This window comes from Ricinus communis, chromosome 2, assembly GCF_019578655.1.
Source record: "Ricinus communis isolate WT05 ecotype wild-type chromosome 2, ASM1957865v1, whole genome shotgun sequence".
In the NCBI taxonomy this organism is placed as follows: domain Eukaryota; kingdom Viridiplantae; phylum Streptophyta; class Magnoliopsida; order Malpighiales; family Euphorbiaceae; genus Ricinus; species Ricinus communis.
This window is the reverse complement of record NC_063257.1, coordinates 29,870,768-29,893,628: the sequence shown is the minus strand read 5'-3', so window position 1 is coordinate 29,893,628 and position 22,861 is coordinate 29,870,768. Positions and strand designations below refer to the sequence as shown.

At 31.1% G+C, this 22,861-nt stretch overlaps 1 protein-coding gene and 1 long non-coding RNA gene across 4 annotated transcripts; both read right to left on the bottom strand.

The window, feature by feature from the left end:
• Nucleotides 1-3,734: 3,734 nt before the first annotated feature.
• Nucleotides 3,735-6,022, bottom strand: LOC125369233. Its single transcript, XR_007214881.1, has 4 exons — nt 5,703-6,022; nt 4,796-4,939; nt 4,559-4,660; nt 3,735-4,045 (listed from the first exon to the last, which is right to left on the bottom strand). It is a non-coding gene; the product is annotated as an uncharacterized LOC125369233 (long non-coding RNA).
• Nucleotides 6,023-18,719: 12,697 nt separating this feature from the next.
• LOC8284566 (serine hydroxymethyltransferase 3, chloroplastic) lies at nt 18,720-22,639 on the bottom strand. Of its 3 annotated transcripts, none has more exons than XM_002519760.4 (12): nt 22,481-22,639; nt 22,072-22,296; nt 21,276-21,471; nt 21,002-21,176; nt 20,785-20,902; nt 20,591-20,703; nt 20,370-20,492; nt 20,011-20,115; nt 19,829-19,915; nt 19,644-19,751; nt 19,244-19,316; nt 18,720-19,160 (listed from the first exon to the last, which is right to left on the bottom strand). In XM_002519760.4, the coding sequence occupies exons 2-12, from the start codon at nt 22,280-22,282 to the stop codon at nt 18,886-18,888; spliced, it is 1,584 nt and encodes a 527-aa protein (XP_002519806.1). In that variant the 5' UTR covers nt 22,283-22,296; nt 22,481-22,639; the 3' UTR covers nt 18,720-18,885. The 3 variants fall into 3 exon arrangements, with proteins under 3 accessions (XP_002519806.1, XP_015575042.1, XP_048227084.1); XM_015719556.3 differs by having other exon boundaries at nt 22,072-22,301; nt 22,481-22,637; XM_048371127.1 differs by lacking the exon at nt 22,481-22,639 and having other exon boundaries at nt 22,072-22,463.
• Nucleotides 22,640-22,861: the final 222 nt, after the last annotated feature.

The window sequence follows — 22,861 nt, the reverse complement described above, 5'->3', positions numbered from 1 at the left end:
AAGCAGCTCATTAAACCACTCAGGCACACCGTAGAAGTTTCTGACGAACCGGATCGACACCATATCACCCTAAAAGCTAAAGAAACAGGTATTAAAAATCACACGCATGCAAAAAGGCATCGAAGAGGTAAGTATATGTCTATCTGGTGCTATTTTTTATATAAAAGAAAACCCTAAAACACCTTCGTCCAGCCTATGCATAGTCCATTTGCACTGTGTAGAGCTGAATTGGAACTACACTGTGCCAATCAGCTCTACAGGCTAGGGTTCCGAGATTTTCTTTGATTTTTGCACGATTTTTCATGTAGTTTGAGTAAATAACATGCATATCAAGTTTGTAAGTCGTAGAAAATAAAGTTTAAGTCAAGAGATTACCTCTATAACGGCTCGAAAAGCGTGATATGTGCTCAGTTTAGCTAGAAGAGGAATCTCTTCTCCTTTCATAAGCCCAAAGTCATTTTAGCAAAAAATCGGGGCAGTAAACTCCCAATTTTATGTGATTGGGGTACGTCTAGTGAATCTAGGAAATGAACTTGCCATTTAGAAACTAATTTTGCTAAAATTGGCTATGAATTGAGTGAGAAATTAAAGAAAGAGCAAAAAAAGCTTTAGAGAAAAAACTAAGAAAATGGGTAAGGTGAAGAAAGAAGAGTGGATAAGCTTATATATATGTCCTAAGGGAGGGGCAAAAATTTCATTTAGGTCCCTGACCTATCGAAATCAAGTTTTAGTTCAAAATGTTGGTGCAAGTCCGCAGAAGACATTTACGAGCTTAATTGGCACCCCAAGAGGGAATTATTGAAAAATTATAAGTTTGGTCTCTAATCTAGTAAAATTAAATTTTAGCCTCTGAATGGGCCAAATACAAGTATAGCTTCCGGAAAGCATCAAAACAAGTCAAATTACGCCTCAAGGTAGGAAATTTCAAATCAAGTACTCGAAAATAGAAAATTACCAAATTGACCCGAGGCAACAAATTTGTGTTCTAAAATGAAAAATAGCCAGATAAAAGTCTCTACAATCATTAATTCAACGAGCATAGCTCCCAATTCCATGGATGTGGATCCCAATTCGAACGAACGTAATTCTCGAAAAATAGGTGAAGTTCTCAATCCAAGCAAGCGAAGTCCTTAATCCAAGCAGGAAAAGTCCTCAACCTAAGCAAGCGAGATCCTCAACTCAAGCAGGCATGGCCCTAGAGTGAATCAGTGGTCGAAGGTCCAGTTTACAAGGCGTGCTTCCACAACTCACATATCCTTTTGCTATATCCTTAATGTCTATGATTTGTCTCAATTTATTTAACGCATTCGCATGCTTATAAATTTCCACAAATCGAGGGCAGCTGTTAGCAGTCCTTTTCCGAATTTAGATATCGAGAGAAAACGTAAAGTCCTATGATGAAAGTTACTGCTTTCTCAGGTCTCAAGAGGCGAGTTCGAGGCTAGGGTTGAGGTTAATCCAGTTGGAATTATCTTTCTGAAATCAATTTGGACCTAATTGTCAGAAAAAATTAAGTTTAAGGATCAAAATGACTGTTTTTACAAATGTATGGACCTAATTAAACTTATCCAAAACTTCCTTTATAGAGCTAATCAGCTCTACATAAAACTGATTGAGATTTTGACATTCCAACATCGTTTTTTACGATAATTTTGCGTCCAGATACAGATTCTAGAAGGTTTCCTTAACGATAATTATCATTTTATCGATAATTATTTAAGTTTTAAAATTGAAATGAGATATTTATCGATATTCTTAAAAATCTATCTATTTCTTTAGGATTTCCTTTGAAATCTTACCTCTATAAATAGAAAGAGGTGTTTAGAATTTTGGGAGGGGATCAAGAACTGAAAATTGGATGTAAATGAGATTAAAACTTGAGAGACACTAAGAAAGAAAGAACAGAGAGAGAATCCAGAGAGAAAAGAAGAAAAGTATTATTGTTCTTAGTCATCGTTAGAAGATCCAAGTCACTGAAGAAAGAACCATTTTAGGAAATAAGCCATTGAAGAAAGAGCACATTTGGAAACTTTTTTTTAAATCAATAGAAGATTTTTCAAAGTCAAATCCAACACCATCCTACCCGGTCTTCGATTCAACTGCATCCTCATTGTCTGAGACTCGCAGATCCAACATTCACGGTGACAAGTTGAGGGTTTCTTCAACCATACATCCATATTCATCATAAAACTTATTCTTTCATTCATTTTTTATTTTCTTTTATTATTTGATCTTAGAAATATGATTAGGGTTTTAATCTATGATAAGTATGATTATATTAGAATTTTTTATGAATATGCATATTAATGGGGTTTGATTTTAATAATAAGAATGTAGGATTTTGAAATTTGACATTTTGCCAATTAGAGTTCTTAGATCTAATTAAATTTATTTATCATTATTATTAGATAATTGAACCTGTTAAACATGATTTTCCTGTTCTGATTTGCCTTCTATTAATTTATAGTATTTAGGGTTTTTAATAGTTTAAGATTTTAATCGTTTAATCAACTTTTGTTACTTTTATTGTGATATTTTTTATCTTATTTTCTCTCGTTCTAATCAATTTTAATATTTGTGCATGTGAAATTCGGCTTTGGGGATGCAAAATTGTACTGACCAATGAAGAAAATCAGCCAAGGAACCCCAGAGCAGATCAGTTGTTCAAGCCAGACTTCAATTTTTATGTTTTTTGGCAATTTTTTAGGTACTTTTAGTTCCTGTATAGTTTTAGGTCTTTTCCTTTTCGCAATCGTAGTTGTAAGTAGACCTGTTCATGGGCCAGGCCTAGGCGGGCTCGGGCCGGGCCTAACTTGATTTTGGACAAGCCCGAGCCCGCCCAGGCCCGAGAATTTTTTAATATCTTTGAGCCCAAGCTCGAGCCTGAAACTTTTTGAAAAGCCCGGCTCGGCCAATTATTAAACCTTTTTCAAATTGCAGTTACATTTAGATTTAGGGTTTTGTTTTGTTTAATATATTATTAGTAACAATAAAATTATAAACAGAAATAATAGGTAGCTAAGTGGTATATAACACTTAATTATAAGTTGAAGATCACAGGTTTGAGTGCTAGGTATGACATTTCTTTTTTTCTAACTAAACTAGACATCGGCCCGGGCCGGGCCGAGCTTGGGTTTTTATATAAATTTCAAGCCCGGCCCGAGGAGTACGGGCTTTTTGTGGGTTCGGGCCGGGCTTGTACATAAAATTGTTGTCCAAGCTCGGTCCAAAGAGTGCGGGCCTGGGTGGGCCGGGCGGGTACCCACAGGTCTAGTTGTAAGCGAGTTGTAAGAATTAAGTTTTACTTTCTGCTTTATTTTATTTATTTTTGTTTATTATATGCTAATTAAATATGTGATTACATGATTGATTAATTAAAATGGGCTACATAAACTTAGGGTTAAAATTAATTTAACATGAATTTGGTAGTTCAATAAGTTAATAAACTTTAATTGGGCCTAAAATCCTAAAATCTAAGTAGACTTAGTGAGCTTTGGTATGTTTATTTAGGGCTTAAACTTAGTTAGGGTTAATATCATAATGAATGAGCTTTCCCATAGCAAGTAGTCTATTAGGCTTAAAGGCTGGAATTCAAGAGTATAATTGGTAATTGAGCTAGACTAGGTGGAACTTGACATAATTGATTAGGAAATTAGGCTAACTATTTTAATATGGACTGAAATAAATTAAAATGGGCTAGACTTGTGTGTATTATATGTGTTGTTTGGCATCCCTGTGTATGAATTGCTTGCATTTATAGGGCATAATTTGTTAAACAATAAAATTAAAGACTAATATACAAAAATAAGAAAGTTGGCTTCTGAATCTATCTCTGGAGTCTGTGGCGTAAGCTTTCTTATAGAATCTGAAACGTCACTCATTAGTAAAAGTGTCCTAGTAATTATCCAGGTGGCGACTCCCATCTCTGCACTAGTCTCAATGACTAGTTAGCGTATTCACAATTAGGTTGAAAAGCCTTATAGTGCCTAGTTGCTAAATACACTTAGGTGCTCGCCCGAAACCACCGCCCAAGATGCCATCTTCCCTGGAAGATCATTCACGCAAAAGAGAGATTGATAAAGGTCAAAAAACGTATTTTTGATTTGCTGTAGAATAGAAATAAAATTTCACCCAGATATAACACCTGAATACATTTTCATGAATATAGAGGCTTAACTCAATAGTGTCTAGTTGCTAAAGATACTTGGGTGTACGCCCGAAACCACCGCCCAAAATACCCATCTTCCTTGGAAGATCATTCATGCCAAGAGAGATTGATAAAGATCAAAAAACATATTTTTGATTTGCTGTAGAATAAAAATAAAATTTCGCCCAGATATAACACCTGAATACATTTTCATGAACACAGAGGCTTAACTCAATTGTGGAGATGGAGAATTGTGGATAAAGTGGCAGCATAACAAGCTTGGTTATCCTATCCTTTTTAATTTGCAGATAAAACAAAAGAAAATTTCCATTAATTTTTGCTATTTAAAAATAATTTCGCTAGGAAGTTTGTAATATATTTTATGAAACAATAATCAAGTGCAAGTCTCACCTGATGAATTGCCTCCTCAGTGAATGGGTACCAATACCGCTTTCCAGCATAGACACTTAAAGAGATGCCCTTCGCTTCCAAAGCCATTTTGATTGCATATGCCTGAAACACAAAAAGAAAGCAAAGCAGAAGATAAGTTGAATAAATGCTATAAACAAAAGAACACTTGAGTTTTTATTCTTTTTCTGTAGAAAGAAAAAAAAAAAGCCAACCATGTAACCAGAACTGGTGTTTTACCTTTCCATCTGATATTTTATGCAAAGGTAAGCCACCTCCTCTCATAGCATAACCTTCTTTACTTTTAGGAGCACAAAGCACGAAAATTAATTGAGCTAAAGGTCGATGAAGAAATTGAAACAATCTTGGAAGTCTTATAATATCCTGTAATAGAAAACATATTAGCACAATATCAAAAAAGACACACTAAAAAGAAATAAAAGAAATGGCAGATAGGGTTATAAATGAATTAAGCCTCTCGTGAACTACTCGAAATTCAACTCGGTAAAAGATCATTCGAGCTCGTTAATAGAGATTCATTAGTATTAACAAACCAAGCTGAAACTTGTAAGTACTCGGCTTATTAGCTCGCCAGCCAGCTCGTTTACAGACTTATGAGTCTATTTATGAGTTAACTCAATAATAGACTTAAGTTTAAGCTCGTAAAAGATGTACAATATTTTTTATCTTAATATCTTATTTTACATATATATAAATATTTATCAATTTCTATAAACTAATGTGTAAAAATATTTTTATTTTTATTAAATAGTATAATTAATAACTTCTATTAAACATTTAATAATTAAAATCAATCGATTTAATATGATGAATAAACTATATTGTTAAATAAATCAATAAAATTAAAAAAAAAATTAAAATTAAAATTGATAAATAAGTTCTAAATAAATTTTAATAAGTCAAGTTCGAAATAAGTTCAAGTTCATAATTAATGAATTCGAGTTCGGTTTGAGTTCGTGCAATGTAGTAACAAACCAAGCTCAAACTTATTAAAATTCGGCTCACTCAATTTGTTTACAGCCCTAACGGTAGATAGGTATATCAGATCTGCGAACAAATTGAACAAAAATGGTTGAAGACTATTAAGTGTCTATGGCCCTCCAAGATTCAAAAGCAGCATACCAACCTTGTCTCTGTGGCATGTGAATGAGATTCGACAAAATCCTCACTAATTGGCCATACCCCAATGGAGGCTGCACAAAATATTTGGCCAACTGGATCTCTTTTTTGAGCTGGACTGAGCATATATGATGCCCCATTAATGGCAACACTTTTCTCAGTTCAAACGGAACTTGAAAACGAAAATGCCAGTGAAGATTGTTTGTCATGATATTGTGATTTTCCAGATGAATTACTAGAGACAGAGGTGATAGACCGAGACCGGCGCAATGACCTGCAAACAAGAAAAACTCATTTGATATCTTGATGTCAATGGACAAATCACTAAGTAGATACACATAGCACTAAAAACTACATATATAACTTGAAATGTTTCATTTTCTTCAAAACACCCATTATCAAGAAGCTATGCATGGTTCGTTTGTGAAAGTAAGGTCCAAAAATCAAATGACAGCCCAAGTAACATCCTCCGTGCAGCATAAAAATGAAAGTTGTAACATTGTGTTTTAAGAATGTTATTTATCAAGACAAGCACCACAAGGAATAATGATGGAATAATGATGATCCCAACATATAATCTTTTCAATAAGCTCAATTTCTTTTCAAGACATATAATTGTCATTGAGATATCCCAAAATCAGATCCAATTGCAATGCAAAACCCAATAAACAAAACCTCTAATAAACCCAAATCCTATTAAACATAACTGCCATGATTCTTTACTAAAATTTAACAAGATCATATAAAATTTTTCTATTTGTTCCAAGAATTCAAATAAGAAAAAAGGAAATAATATATTTAAGAAAAAAAAAGAACTTACAATTTATGATGGGGAAGCGAAGCACACAACGATGTAGCATCCATGGTTTTGATTGTATATATATATATAAGGCTAAATTTTCCATGAGCCTTCACAAGGTAGAATTTTATGAAGCCATGCCATATTATTATTCAATGAGAAAATAACATGTGACATATTTATAAAAGTGTTAATTAGAAATATTTATAAAGAAATTAAATGTGATCTTAAATGCTAATAATGAAAGTGGTAAAAATTTATGATTTATTAAAATATAAGATAATTATATTCTTAAAAAATAATTATAATAAGTATAATAATTATTATAACTCCTACATGTTAGTAATAAATCTTATTATCTTTTTGATAAAATATATGCTTTAATGGTTATATTCATATATGTAAAATTTAAAAATAATAATAATATAGTAAAAATTTTAAATTTGGATCATAAATACAGTCAAAAGAAATTTGTGACATGTTAGAGAACTTATTGGTCCAATATAATAAATAAAAAAATAGTTTCAATATATATATGTGTGTGTGATATTAAAAAGTAATAACAATAAACAAATAAATAGTAAGAATGCTAACAATCTTATTTATTAAAATTAATTATTATATAGATATATGTAAACTTATTAATGCAATAAAATAGGTAAAATGGTAGAATTGATAAGTATATATACTTCTCATGTTTATTTACTTTAACATATAATAAATATAAAAATTTCACAAGGATGTATAATATGATTTTTATAAAATTTTAATATAGCTGTAAATAAAAATATCATAAAAATAAAAATAAAATTTATTTTTTATGCTAATAAAATTATAAATTAAATTATATATAATATATAAGATAAAATTTTAAAGATTATTAAATATATAATGAATAAAATAATCATATAATGGCATGAGCAAGTTGCTAGTTTAGTAATAAAGGATAAAAATAAAGCAAACAAGGAAAAAAAAGAAAAGAAAGCCAAGTCAAGAAAAACAAGAAATGATAAAAGAAGCTGGGTTTAGTGAGATCTTTTCTATTATATCTATATAGAGTTATAATACAAGATCAGAAACAAAAAACAAAAAAAACAAAAAAAGAAAAGGTTAAAATGTCAAAACATTGTACATGTTCAGCGTAGGTGGTGTTTAAGTTAGGTGGTTATCAGTAGGGATATCAGTTGGACGGGTATTTTTAGGTATTCAATCCTAATAAAACGGATTTGGGTAATTAAAAGCATATAGATCAGTTGCAGCACACAATGAATAACTATATTTGATGCCTTTATGGTAGATAGATCACCGTGTAAATGTAATCCAAAAGCTATTCACTTAGGAGTGCAACCAAAATCCATGGCAATATCTATCAACAGAAAAATCAGTATCACTAACTGAAACAAATAAAGCTCAGGCCTTGCCCAACAAGCTCAGGATCCAAAAGCCAGTATGGCACTAACAACTAATCACTCCTCGTAAAAGATTGCCCCTTTAAACGTTCAAGTTGGCCCATATATCCACCAGCCACCTCAAAATATATGTTAGCGGCACTCAGAAAAGACATAAAATAAAATAAAATTCACGCAGTTGCGAAGACAAAAGAAAATAAAGATTTATGTGCCAAATATACACTCACCTTGAAATGAGAAGTTCAGATTTATATGCAAAGCACATTCCGTTGCTATCTGACTCCTATATAAAAGACTATAAACCAGCAAGTTTTAATAAATTAGCCACGAAAGTAATTAGCATTTAGACTGTCTTCTCCCCTTCCAGAAATCAGTTTCACAAAACTCTCAAGTCTCAACCAACTATGCTGTAATTTCCAGGAGGATCAGCAATCAAAAGAAATCTGCACTTGCTGAATCTAAATAGTCCAATAAGAATATCAATTCATATCTCTAACCCATTCATAAGTAGTAAGAATGTCAAATAACAACCTCGGGTAGTCAATACTACAGGCCCTGATATTCAGCACAGAATGGCATATCTTTAGAAAAACCACCGAAAGAAATTAGGTGAGACAAACAAAATGGTAAAATGAACAACTACTTCCATTCAAATTGAGGAGAACAATTACGAGTATTCTAGTGCAAAAGGTTACAGAAGATCTTAGAGATATATCAGAACCACAAAACTCAAATGCCAACCCAACTAAACTTCTAAATAGCAGCCTTTTATGAAATATCTGAGATATGAAAGCAAGCAAGAGTCTTACAGAACCATGAATATGGACTCAACATGACAAAGGCTAACATATATTTGTACAAGAAAATACTTTAAGAAAAAACTATCCTAATCATACGAAAATGGATAGCAGGAATCCCATTTAGGTTTAGGGCGCTGCATTTCAATGCAAAAGAACCGGCACCAAATCTGAGTATTAAGTACAATATTCAGAAATAAAATACTATTAAATATTTCTCAGTGTGTGGCACAGAGTAGATTGTCTAGGGTTTATTCTATTCGAGCGAAAAAACTGAATAGGAGAAGAAAATGCAAAGTTCATTGGCATTAATAAATACTAAAAATGACAGGAAGTACCAATGATTTCAAAATGATTGTATATATATTTGAGAATCTTTAACTCAGAGGTAAATATAAATGCAGTAGTTCTCATTGCCAAATTCTTAAGACCAGCTAAAAACAGTAAATGTAAGGCTACCAAATCGCAAACAAACTGCCCAACCTATCAGGAAGTTTCATCATATAAAATATCTTAAACATTGTAAACGTGATGAACTGAAGCACCTAATAATAACCTTGCTTCAGCAGGAGGGAACTTTTCTTTCTTCACATCATTAACACAAAAGTTAGATCATGCAACGAATCCAGACTAATAAAAGAGGATTTTAGAATTAAACTAACATTGATTAGATAATTTTCATTTGATTTAATTCCAGTATACAACAAGGGAAAAGAACTTCAAAACAAAATTTTCTTCAATATATAGTTTCAAGATCACAAATGGACGAAGTGTGAATAATCCATTAATAATGCAAACAGCTAAAGCCTAACAATGAAGAAAAGTTCAAAAGCAACACTCACAATCAAATGGGCAAAGTGGGGTACCTCCAGCATTGGAGCTGCTAATAACCAATTCCTCATAATGAAACCATCCTCCGAGGTTTAGAAGGTGGATCCATCTTCCCTCGTTACCTTGTACATTCTTCTTCTTCTTCTTTTCTTTCTTCATCGATTTCGGTTTCTCAGCTTCTTTATCTTCATCAGCATTGTCATTCTTTTGCTGTTCAGGTTTCTTCATCTTCTTTCCAGCAAAGATTTCATCAATCTCATTACTGGGGTTCCTTCTTCGACATTGAAGGGGGCTTTCCGGGTTATATAATAGTTGGCTCATCTCCTGTGGGCTTAATTGCCTTTGAAGATTTCCTTTTTGTCATTTTGAAACTACCAAATATTCCAACCAATGAATAAATTAATCGGCAACAATAACATATAAATTAAACTTCTCTTGGTAATTGCAAATTTATGCACATGTAAAATTAACCCAAAAAAATTACAAATGCAACCAAAATTTTGCTAGAAAGTATAGAAACGAGGAAAGTTAAAATCGAGTTTTCTATTAGGAAAATGAGACTATTGCATCAAGTTGATCTAACAACATAACAATGCTAGAATTTATACATATATATATGTGTGTGTGCGAGTGGAATAGTAAAGGAGCTAGAGTTCTTTGCAAACAATAATGATCTGGAATTTTATATTTTTTACCATTAAATAGAAGAAAGAAAACATATATTGATATATGTTTAATAAAGTGTAATTTCTCTCTCTTTTCCCCTTATCTTATTGATGGATATTCTAATTTTTTAGTTTTTGTATTTGCTATAATTTTTTATGATATGGGCAGAGAGAGGACCAACTCTTATTATAATTATATGAGTCATCAATAGTCATAACTATTCAATTTACAACTTTTCATTAACCAATAGAACTTAATCACTAATATCTTATTATAATTATATGAGTCATCAATTTCTTATATTCTCCCACTTGGCTCATATGATTTAATAAGAATATAAAGTGCAAAAAAATTAATGTTAAATTTTTTCTTTTTTACATTGGCTACGATATAATATCATTATTAAGTAGAAATATTAATGCGGGTCATAGCGGTCGTATGTCATTTTATCGACATATTCCTTCCATGTACCACAACACTAATTCTCAAGTTAACATGATCTTTAATAAAGATAACATTAATGGTCCAACATTAGTGTTTTTATTTCAAGATTATTCCTGTCAATATTACTCTAAAGCAATTATGTATACCAAATAGAAAACAGGAAAATCAGAAACACATAATTGAGCTCAAAGTGTCAAATGTATAAACTTAAAATAAACTTGATATAATACTAGTAATAACGTCTAAAAATGTTCATTCTTATAACATGTTCATTAAATATTTTGGGCAGTAATCCTTTTATTAAAGAATCTACAATCATAAGATTTGTGCTAATATGTTCAATTGCCACTCTTTGTTTCTGAACTTATTTTTTAACGATAAAATATTTTATCTCCATATACTTAGCACCCTTAGAATACTTGTCATTTTTAGAAAAGAAAACTGCTGCAGAATCATCACAACAAATTTTTAGTGGCCTGGCTATACTATCGACAATTTCAAGTCCTGAAATAAAATTTCGTAGCCGTAATCCATGAACGGTTGAGCAAGCTATAAACTCAGCCTTCATAGTGGATGCAGCAATAACATACTGCTCCACACTCTTCCATAATATTGGTCCTTCAGCTAATAGGAATAAGTAGTCAAATGTTGATTTTCTTGTATCAACACATCCAGCAAAATCTGAATCTAAATATCCAATCACCTCAAGGTGCTTGGATCTTCTATAAGTGAGCATATGATCCTTTGTTTCTTGCAAGTATTTAAAAATTTTCTTTGCATCCTTCTGGTGATCTAATCATGGATTACTTTGATATCTGCCCAGTAATCCGACATCAAAACTAATGTCCATTCTGGTACAAGTTTGAGCATGCATTAAACTCCCAACAACAGATGCATAAGGAATGTTCTTCATTTATTCTAGATCCAATTCATTTTTCAGACATTGCATAAGATTAAATTTATCCCCCTTTTGAATTGGAATTATCCCTGCTAAGTATTTGTCTATTTTAAATCTCTCTAAAATTTTATTAATATAAATCTTTTGAGATAAGCCCAATAATCCTTGTGAACTATCATGGATATTTTTATTCCTATCATATATATGGCTTCTCCCATATCCTTCATTTCAAAATTATTAGAGAGATATTTTTTAATTTCATGTAGCAAATCAAGATAATTAGCAGCAAGTAAAATATCATCAACATACAGAACAAGAAAAATAAACTTGCTCCCACTGATTTTCATATATATACACCAATCAACGATATTTTCTTGAAACCAAAAGAAGTAATGATATCATTAAACTTAATATACCATTGACGGGAAGCTTGTTTAAGTCCGTATATTGATTTCTTTAGTTTACACACCATATGATCCTTTTTCTTAATTGAAAAACCTCAAATTGATCCATATAAACTTCTTCTTCCAAATTTTCATTAAGAAAAGCGGTTTTGATACCCATTTGATGTAGCTCTAAATCATAATGAGCCACTAAAGCCATAATGATTCTAAGAGAATCTTTTTTAGACATTGGTAAAAAAGTCTCTTTGTAATTAATGCCACTTTTCTGAGTAAAACCTTTGGCAACAAATCTGGCTTTGTATCTTTTGAATCACGTTTGGTTTTAAAAACCCATTTGTATTCAATCTTTTTACATCCTTCAAGCAACTCAATGAGGTCTCAGACTTGATTTTGATCCATAGATTTTAACTCTATTTCATTCCTTACTAATCTTTGTATCCTTTCTTTGGATATATGTCCCAAACATTTATGCCACAAGTAAGCAGTACTTTTATTGACTACATTTAGTACCAACATTATGATGCAAGGTCACTAATGTCTCAATAAAAGATTTATCAAGTTTAAGCTTGTAGAGACCATCACATAACAATCTAGAACCAATAATATTATTATTCTTAAATAAAGTTAAAGATCCAGAACCAAACTTAAAATAAAATCCCGCTATATCAAATTTCGATAAGAAAATTAAGTTGCGGGAAAATGTGGATACATAAAGAGTTTGAAATAAATCCAAATAATGTCCTGTATCTAAAATTAAACGATAAGTGCCAATTCCTTCAATAGAAGCTTTCTTTCGATTTCCCATGAAGACAAACCTTTCGTTTGGCCTTATGGTTTGGATCATAAGAAATCCCTGCATCGTTTTAGAAAGAAGGGTAATAGAACCAAAATCAATCCACCAAATATTATGCGAAAATTCAATAAAATTTGATTCAAAACATACCAAAGCATAATGCTTACCTTTCTTTTCGAACTAAGCTTTACGTTTCATGCAATCCTTCTTTAAGTGTCTGACTTTATCATATAAGTGACACTTAACACTCTCATGTTCCTTCTTGTGAGCAGTCTTAAAAGATTCATTCAGGTTATGTAAACATTTCTTCTTGCTCTTTCCACCTTTCTTTTTGTAACTCTTTCAAGCTTCTTGATGACTTAAGAGATGAACTGAATGAGCTCTTTGATTCTTTAATCTTGTCTTCTCTTGAACAAGCATACTGGTCAATTCATTTACATTCCATTTATTCTTTAAAGTGTTATAATTCATTTGGAATGGACCATATTGTTTAGTAGGCAAGGAGTTCAGTATGAACTGTACTAGAAAATACTCATCCACATTCATTTCTAAGGGCTTTAATTTTGCCGCTAAGGTAGTCATTTCAAGAACTTGCTCATGCATGGCACGTGAACCATCATATTTCATGTTGGTAAAATTATCATTAATGTGCCAGCAAGTGACTTATCAATTGTTTGAGAACGTTCCTCAATAAGATTTTTAAATTCCTTAGCACTGTCAGTTTTAGGAATTGTACTCTTTAAGTTGTTTTAACAGTCATTCACATAAACATTAAGCTTAATCTGTTCAATCTTCCCAAGCTTTATATAAAGTTTTTTCTTCATTGCTACTTTCATCAGTATTAGTAGAGCAGGTTTCTCAATTTGAAGTGTCAAATCAAGATCTATAAACCTAAGTGAAACTGAACTTATTCACACCAATCAGAGAAGTTCAAATCGTTAAATAATGGAATAGATGAAGCATGTGAATAAAGAGAAACGGGTACAAATATTTCAAATAAAAATAACATAAAGTACTCATATATTAATACTTTGATTCATAATATTTATTCCATAAATTCAAATATAAACATAATATATCAAAGTCTCCTTCGGGTGATACTAAGATATACTTATGTAAATTATATATGCATAACTAAATTTACTTTTCTATCTTTGGATATATAAAAATAAAATTAGTATAACATATTAACTACCACAATTAAGTTTATCAGTTATAAAATAATTAATCAACCTTTGGATTGATCCCTAAATATCTTATAATGATAAATTTTAATTTGCCCATAAGTACACAAAAAATCGTAATGTCATTTTAAACATAAAATTTATGAGTAATTCAAAATTATAATCTATAATTTAAAATTTATTTACTTTAAAAATTTGGTCACTTTAGTGACAAGCAAATGGTTCTTAATATAAATTTCAAAAGTTTACAATAATATATTTAAATAATATATCTATTTTCATTAAATATTTAACTTAATTTCAATTAACCATTAACTACCTGATATATATATATATATATATATATATATATATATATATATATATATATATATATATATATGTACCAAGAATTAAGGATGAATCTGGATTAAAAGTTTTTTTATTAGGATGAAATTGTAAATTATTTCAGACTTAATAGGAAGAATATAAACTTTATAGACAATCTGGCAAAAAAACGAAACTGTAGGGGCCAAACTGGCCCTTTTTCCTTAAAATCAGAATTAAGAGTACATGTGCGCTACCATTTCATGCGCGTAACTTTCTTCCCAAAAATCAAATAGTGTAATAAAGTTCAAGAAAAATATAAGATATAGAAATTAAATATTGTCTTTTTAAAACAATCCTAAAATCTCAATCAAAAACCTTAATATTTAATAAAAACCATGTAAAATTAATTAAATAAACTTTATTTGCTAAAATAAGAATTAATTCTTACATGCATCCACAACAATCCAACAAAATTATGGCAAAATATGATTTCTTAAATCATGCTCTGGTACCACATGTAAACTATAATATCTCATTAATCTAGAACTTTATATTTTTTATCATTAAATAGAAGAAAGAAAACATACATTGATCCATATTTAATAGAGTGTGATTTTTTTCCCTTTTCCCATTATCTTACTGACGGATACTATAATCTTTTAGTTTTCGTATTTACTATAATTTATTATGACATGGGTAAGAAAAGGGCCAAGTCTTATTTATAGACTAATAATGGCTTTCCATCAAAGCACCAATTGTTACAATCCTTCATATCATAACATTTATCAATACTTATAACTATTCAATTCACAACATTTCATTAACCAATAGAATTTAATCACTAATATCTTATCATTAATCATATGAATCGTTAATTTCTTACATTCTCGGAAATCAAAACTTAATTGACAGCTAAAACTTGAATATCGACATCTAACGTAGAAACAAGCTAAATAAAGCCGGAAACTCAAAATCAAACAACAATTCCATGCGAATAAAAGTATCCTTACATTAAGAAACTAAACAAAACAAAAATTATATAGACATATACTGATCGGTCCAAATTATGTATAGATATTTAAGGGTATTTTAGAGCTTTAATGATATATTTCTATATATAAAATGGTGAAAATATGTATTTTTGTCTCACTTAAGCTTAATTGTTTATTTTCAGGAATATTGACAAAAAGAGAAAAATATGGAGCTAAAAGAAGCTTAATAGGACATATTCGTGTTAAAGCCCAAGATTAAGACGCATAGACTGCTAATTATAAGGCCCAAGGGACATTTTAGTCATTTTGTATAATTATTAGGAATTATGTTAAGAGTTATTTATGAGATAGTATTTGGTGGAGATTAAGATACTTAAAATTTTATCTATTAGATAGACTTATATTACTATACTCATCTCTAGAGAGATTTATTTAGAGGATGACTCTCCTCTATATAAATCTCTGCAAATCCTTAAGAAAGGAGGTGAAAAAAGAAAAGAGAAAGGAGTGAAGAAAAAGAAGGGGGGGGGGGGGGGGGGGGGGGGGGAGTTTTCTCCTACCCGCTCTCTACACCGCCATAATTATTTTCTCCATAATTCTCTACAGTTCTTCATAAACATTTAGTTTTAGTTTTCATTACTCTTTTTAGGATCTAAGGAGCTTTTCAAGAAGTGGAGACTGATTACCAATCTTCTTCCTACTTGAAGAAATCCTTGATCTAGAAGGAGTTTTTACTTTCTTATTTTTTATCTTCCTATTTAATACAATGATCATTGGATTAAATATGTTAGGCTAGTTTTCAAAAGTATTTAGTTTAGTCTTTTTACTTTTGTATGAACCTTGTTATTTATTTATTTAATGAATGATTTCTGTATCTTCATATTTTTATTAGTTTCAGTTATTATTGTTAGTTAACCATCATATTAATTTAGCAATAGTAATTGTTATGAAAATCTTTAGGTTCAAAAGTATTATAAACATTATCTTTACTTTAATCTATGTTGGTATAAGAAACTTAGGTTGCATTATTAGCTTGAGTGATTTAGGAAAAAAGGCAAATCACCGTCTCATTCATTAGATTTAAGCTTAAAGTAAACAAGGAGATTACTAAGTAAATGGTTAGAATAAATACTATCTTTAGTATATAGTTTTAGATCATAAGCATTTGCATTTGCATTGCATATTTATTTATTGTTTAGTTATTTTATTTTATAAATGTTACTCTCTTAACATACTGATTTAGAGTGTTTAGATTTACTTTTATTGTTTTGTGTTGATAATTAGTCTTTATAATAAGTGGCATCATAGTTCCTTGAGAGATCGACATCGTGGTGAACTTACCCTTACTATAGAAATGGTTCGTAAACTTGTGAATACTAAAAAAAGACACATCACATACCTGTATACCGAGGCCAAAGAGACTACCGAGTTTGGTGATGCGGCCGGAGACACGAAGTAGACTGTTTTCCTTTTTTTGTGTTTGTAGTAGAAACGACATAAAAGAAGTGAAGAAACGGCACCGGTTTTTTTTGAACAAATAGGGCGTAGGTTTACTGCTGATTATTTGATGCCCTACTCTGTAATTTTCTTTTGCTACAATGGGATTTATGATTTACCTTTTAATATTTTAAATACCTGTATTTTTATTCCATTAGCTTAATTTAGGATTATATTTAAAAAAAGTGGTAGTCTATTCTTATAATAGTTAGATAATTAGAAAATTGTTTCTTAAGATTCTAAGTTTATCTATAAGGAATATTAGTTTAAAGTAAGATATATTATATATTTTGCTTTAATATTCATTATATAAAATTATTTTATTTTCGAATTTATTTCTCAAATTAGAGTTAAGATAACTGCTTTATTAAGCAAAATTATGATCATTATAAACTCTTTCTACGCTTTTGCTTACACCATAAATTTAGCCATAAATAATTATTAAGTGAGGTCTAAATTAAGCCCAATTCTTGATAAAAGGATTTAATTAAAATAATTATTTTTAATTAAAGTAGTGGGTAACGCTTATTCGGATAGTAGTTAATTTTTTGATATGGAGAAAAAGAAATTCAAATAAAATTTTGTTTGAAACTCCTTCTGTAACAGTTATGGAATTTGAGCTTCATAGTAGGCGTACATGTATTATATGGACAGTTAATTTCAAGCTACACTTTTATCCTTGATGAGAGTTAGAAAATACACAGGAAATAAAAAAAGAAAGAAGCAAGAGGACAGGGACAACAACACAACACAAACAATTCAGACAATTTCAAGCATATAGTTTTCTCTCTATTTTCTTTATGCAATCAAGCTTTTTTTGTACTTTAAAACTAAACAATATTATTCTAGCACTTTTTATTCAAATTTACAGTCATTTATATCCATTTAGTAGAGTATTCAAACAAATAGTGGCTGAAAGATATTTGAAAACTCACAAGCATTTGATTAAAATTCAGAAATATAAAATTCAAATACGGTTCGTGTACCACACACATGCGGCATGCTCGCAAATCCAAATCGAAGCCAGCAACTTTTTGTCAAAATTCATATATTGTTGGCCTAATTACAAATGAAATTTTGAACTTTATACTTTTTAACAATTTTATCTAATTATTTTAAAATTTTTAAACATATATCCGTTCATTTAATTTTTTTTAAAAATACTTTCCGATAACAATTTTTGAAATATTAAAATAAAAGAGATGACGTGCGAGTCGATTATGCTTATTAAAAAAATAACAATTATGAATAAACAAAAATAATTTATTATAAACTTAATAATATGACCATTAGAAATTTCACATATGTACTTTCTTTCACATATTTTATATTTATATATAACAATTTTTTATTAATTCATTAATTTTTATATTAGTAAGCAGAATTCATTTGTAACATCATTTTTCTCATTGTAAAATTTTAAAAACTACTTTTGAAAAGTGTTTTTGAAAATAAATTGAAAGTATAGGTATTTATTTTAAAATTTTAAAACAATTGAGTAAAATTATTAAAAAATATAAAATTCAGAATTTAATTAATAATTAAGTCTATATTATTCAGGATTTAATTAAATAATTAAACCTATATTGTTCTTCTTTTTTGTCAAATTGGGTTTATTATTCTCTAAAATTGTTGGTTGAAGACTTTTAAAATCTTGATTTGAAGACTTCTAAAAATAATAATAATAATAATAATAATAATAATAATAAATTTTCTCTATTAATATAAAATGCTTTTTCTTTTGAAATATTTAGGAGAACGAAGTTTTTATATTATTGCTTTAAGAATTAGCACCGCTAGTCAATTAAGAATAAAAATAGCAAATTACTGGTTTGACGAATCCATCATTATTATGACATAGTTATCAATATATCAATTTATCTTTACTAATATGGTAAGTTTAGTTTAAAGCTTATTCAACAAATTCTTTTGATTATTAAATTTTAATAATTAGGTCATGTATTACCCAATATAAAAAGAAGGAAAGAAAATGGACGCACATAAAAAAGATTTCTCGTACATTCCTACACTTTCGGACAAATGTTCTTACATGATTATGAAAAGAACTTGTCGAGAGACACCCTATAATTAGCTTTCATTAAACCTAATAATAATTCATATTCCAGGCGTTAATAACTGTGATTGGTATGTAGTCCGGGCAAAACAGTTATACTCCGGGTATCGAGAATTGGGTTGCCAGGGCTTCAACTCTTGTTTGAAGATCGGACACTTCACTCGCCAATGAGAAATCAGGAGAAGCAACCAACTTCATGAAATCTTGAAGCTTTGATCCTGATACTGATTTTTTAGCTTCAGTAGTTATCTGCACACCCTCGTGTATAAAATCAGCAGTTGCTATAAATTCTCTCTCTGTAAAACCCCTAGTAGTCATGGCAGGTGATCCAATGCGAATCCCACCTGGAACTAGAGCACTCTTATCCCCTGTAGAATTCAATTATTTAGTTGCAGTAAAGCAAATGAGTAGAAAAATGAAGCACAACTGGGCAAACTAAGCAGCAGCTCACCAGGAACTGAATTTTTGTTGAGAGTAATAGATGCCATGTCAAGAATTTTCTCCACACGAGCTCCATCAATGCCCTGTTGATTTGTGAATATTTTGATTTCCATCAAAGTGCATAGAATATGGCAGTCTCCAAATAAAAAGCACAGAAAACGTTTTTAATGATGATATCGTGGCCTAGCCTCCAAAAGCATCATCATACCTTACCGGGATTAAAAGCTTCATCTTACACATACTACTGGGAAAAATAATTATACCTTACCATGATTAAAAGCTTCAGCTTAAACAATAATGCTACAGGGGAAAAGTTAAAAAGTATGTCAATGTGCATTTGCAAAGAGACTATGTATTAAATTAAAACTATGCTAAGTAAACATTATCATTTGCAGAAGCAAGAAACTTACAAGTGGCCTCAGGTCTACAAGAACAAGGTGATTATCACTGCCCCCAGAAACCAATTTATACCCTAATTCAACCAATCGGTATGCCAGAGCCCTACAGTTGGAGATGACCTACAAGGAAGGAAGGAAGAGTAAGAAAATAATTTAGATCTATTATTACACTCAGAGCAAGCTTAATCTTACAGTACCTGTTTCTGATAAGCTTTAAATTCAGGGGATTGTGCATGCTTCAAGCAGACTGCTAGTCCACCGATTGTGTGGTTATGAGGACCACCCTGCAACAAGTTCCATATATCATTAAACCTTAGTACATTAGGGTGGAACTCCTCAGAAGTACATAACTAATTTCTGACGTGAGCAAGCTACTGACCTGCAGGCCTGGAAAAACAGCATTGTTGATGGCAGATTCCAGATCAACCCCAAGAATAGTATCCTTTCGAAAGAAGATCATGCCACCTCTAGGCCCCCGTAGAGACTGAAGAGAAACCAGTGATTTTCTCAAGTTATATTGTGGAAAACATCACAGACAACAAATCAATTTTGAGAGGTAGCATATTACTGGGGAAAGATTATTGGCAACACAATTTCCCAGGCACTTCACCCTTAAAATAAAAATATAAACAAATGTACCATGCTACATATCACTCCAAATTGAGAAATACAAAGTGAGTGGATTCAGACAGTGATACCATGTGAGATAACTCATTCCAAGTTGTTACTTGAACTTACCTTGTGTGTTGTTGTTGTCACAATATCGCAGTATTCAAAGGGATCACCAACCACAGAGGCAGCAACAAGCCCACTTATATGAGCCATGTCCATCATGAGAAAAGCGCCAACAGCATCTGCAATCTTCCAGTTGATATTGATCATAGTTAGTAGATAAACAACAAAACCATCGGAAAGCCCTGTAAAATAACCAAAATAAATTAACTGCGAGTAATCCCTACCTTTCTCATGCGGGGATAATCAAAATCTCGAGGATAGGCACTGGCACCAGCAATAATGAGCTTTGGTCGGAAGAGATTAGCTGTTTTCTCAAGCATATCATAATCAACCAGGCCTGCAGAAAAATATGGAGAAAAACTATTAATAACCTATAAAAATGATATCCCAAACTAATCTGAAGCTAAAGATGCATTACCTGTTGATTCATCAAGTCGATATGGCATAGACTCGAAATAAATTGATGTGCCAGATACTCGTCTTTTAGGAGTCATGAATCCATGAGACAAATGCCCCCCATGAGGCAAGTCCAAACCCTAGGTTAGTGCACAGAAAGCATGAGAATTTCAGCATTGCAAACTCTGAAAGAACCACATTTAAATCTTAAAATTGCATAGAGAAAGAAGAAACAATACCATTATCCTGTCATGTGGATTAAGAAGTGCTGTATAAACCTCAAAATTAGCAGGAGAACCAGACAACGGTTGGACATTAACACCCCATTTCTTTCTATCTAAGCCAAATGCAGCCAAAGCCCTTTCTTGACAAAGAGTTTCAAGCTCATCAATGTGTTCATTTCCACCGTAATATCTGAGACGTAAAGTAAAATATTTTGCTAAATATAACGGTTAAACATTTTCAACCAAAAGAAAAAAAAACACTAACTGAATCAAATGGACCCTGTTTTACCTTTTACCAGGCAGTCCTTCAGAATACTTATTTGTAAGGCATGAGCCAACTGCTTCCATCACTGCTCGAGATGTAAAATTCTCAGATGCAATCAGCTCGAGGCTTTTGAACTGCCTATTCTTTTCCTTCTCAATAATTTCACGCACCTCAGGATCTGCTTCACTGAGGCCATAATCTTTAAAGCTGCTTCTGTCACCTAGGGATTGAAATATAAAATTCCAATTACAAAGAGTCAGTCTTATACAAATCTTGGCACTTATTACACAATAGATACAGTTAAACACAAAACAAAGGTCAATTTTAGGTGTTGATTCCTCAAATGCTGCCACTGCTGATACCAAAATTATAATATCATTAAAATAGATTATCAAAATTCAATGCTTGCAATTCAAGGTGCATTATGTTCTTCAACCTCCTTTGTCAATTATACTAATATACAGATCTTTTGTCTTCTAGTAACAGTCTAAGCATCCAACATCAGGTTACATCATTTGGCTTAACTTTAACCAGATATCATGAATACTTCTTTTGTGAGTTGTGATTCAAATAACAGAATTTTGGGAACAAGAATTCAAGAATTGATATTTTAAGTTGATTAAATAAACAGTCAGAAATGCATATTAGACAAAACAAAGCTCAAAAAATGACATGATACAATACGATGCAATCATCAAAACAGATATTGACATTTCTAGTAGACATGTGAAATATTTCCACCAGAGCTAAACTAAAAACTGAATTTTGAAAAATAAAAAAAGGCAAAAATATGACAAGAAAGAAACAAAATCCACGTTACCTTCAATTTCAGGGACAGAAACAGAAGAGGGTGGTCTACCAGCGACCAAGCTCCCCTGAATATTAAGATATCTACAAGGCCTAAAAGAATTGAGCTTTATCTGATGTGGAAACCCAACAAAGTTCGACTGTTTCAGAGGGAGAGATGATCCTTTAATCCAAACTGGCTGCTGTAAAGAACCCATCACTTGAGCTCCAGTGCAACCTTGCATTTTCAATTCCAATACTAACCTTGACAGAGTTAATTCCAGATTTCAATGATAAAAATATATACAAATATCAAGTTCCGTCAATAAAAGAAAACCAGCAACCACAGAAAGCAGAAATAGTTCAAGCAAGAACCAAAGATGATTTTCATAATAAGAAAGAGAAAATAATATCAAAAGAAAGAGGCCGAGACAGAGGCTTACCCAACAAAACAATTTTGGTTATTTTAAAGCTGCGCAGATTGGTAAGGTGTAAGACTTTTTTAGGGAAGAAAAAACTAACAATGTTACAGAGTTAAAAAGAGCTTAAACCCTAGCGTTTCTTGAAAAACGGTGAGCCGCACCCTTTTGTCAAAGAATAAAATAAAGCTAAATTAATAAATATAAGGCAAGTGGCTAGTGTTGCTAGTTGGTACTAGGAAGGGCAATGGTTAGGTTACTGCCCAGGGATACACGAATCTGACCCTAATAAAAAATACAGATATCCGAATCTCTCTAATTCTGTTTAAAAAATTGTCTTTGTTATCCAACCCGTCTCAAATATGAATATAAACACTCGCATACTATACGAACCCGATTAAAATT

What these genes read in the sequence shown, in the direction of transcription:
- LOC8284566 (XM_002519760.4), bottom strand. Translation starts at nt 22,282, where the DNA reads ATGCAAGGTTGCACTGGAGCTCAAGTGATGGGTTCTTTACAGCAGCCA. An exon ending in ATCCACATGACAGGATAATG is followed by an intron (nt 20,903 to 21,001) that starts GTATTGTTTCTT and finishes GCACTAACCTAG; the next exon opens with GGTTTGGACTTGCCTCATGG. An exon ending in TTAAAGCTTATCAGAAACAG is followed by an intron (nt 19,752 to 19,828) that starts GTACTGTAAGAT and finishes CCTTCCTTGTAG; the next exon opens with GTCATCTCCAACTGTAGGGC.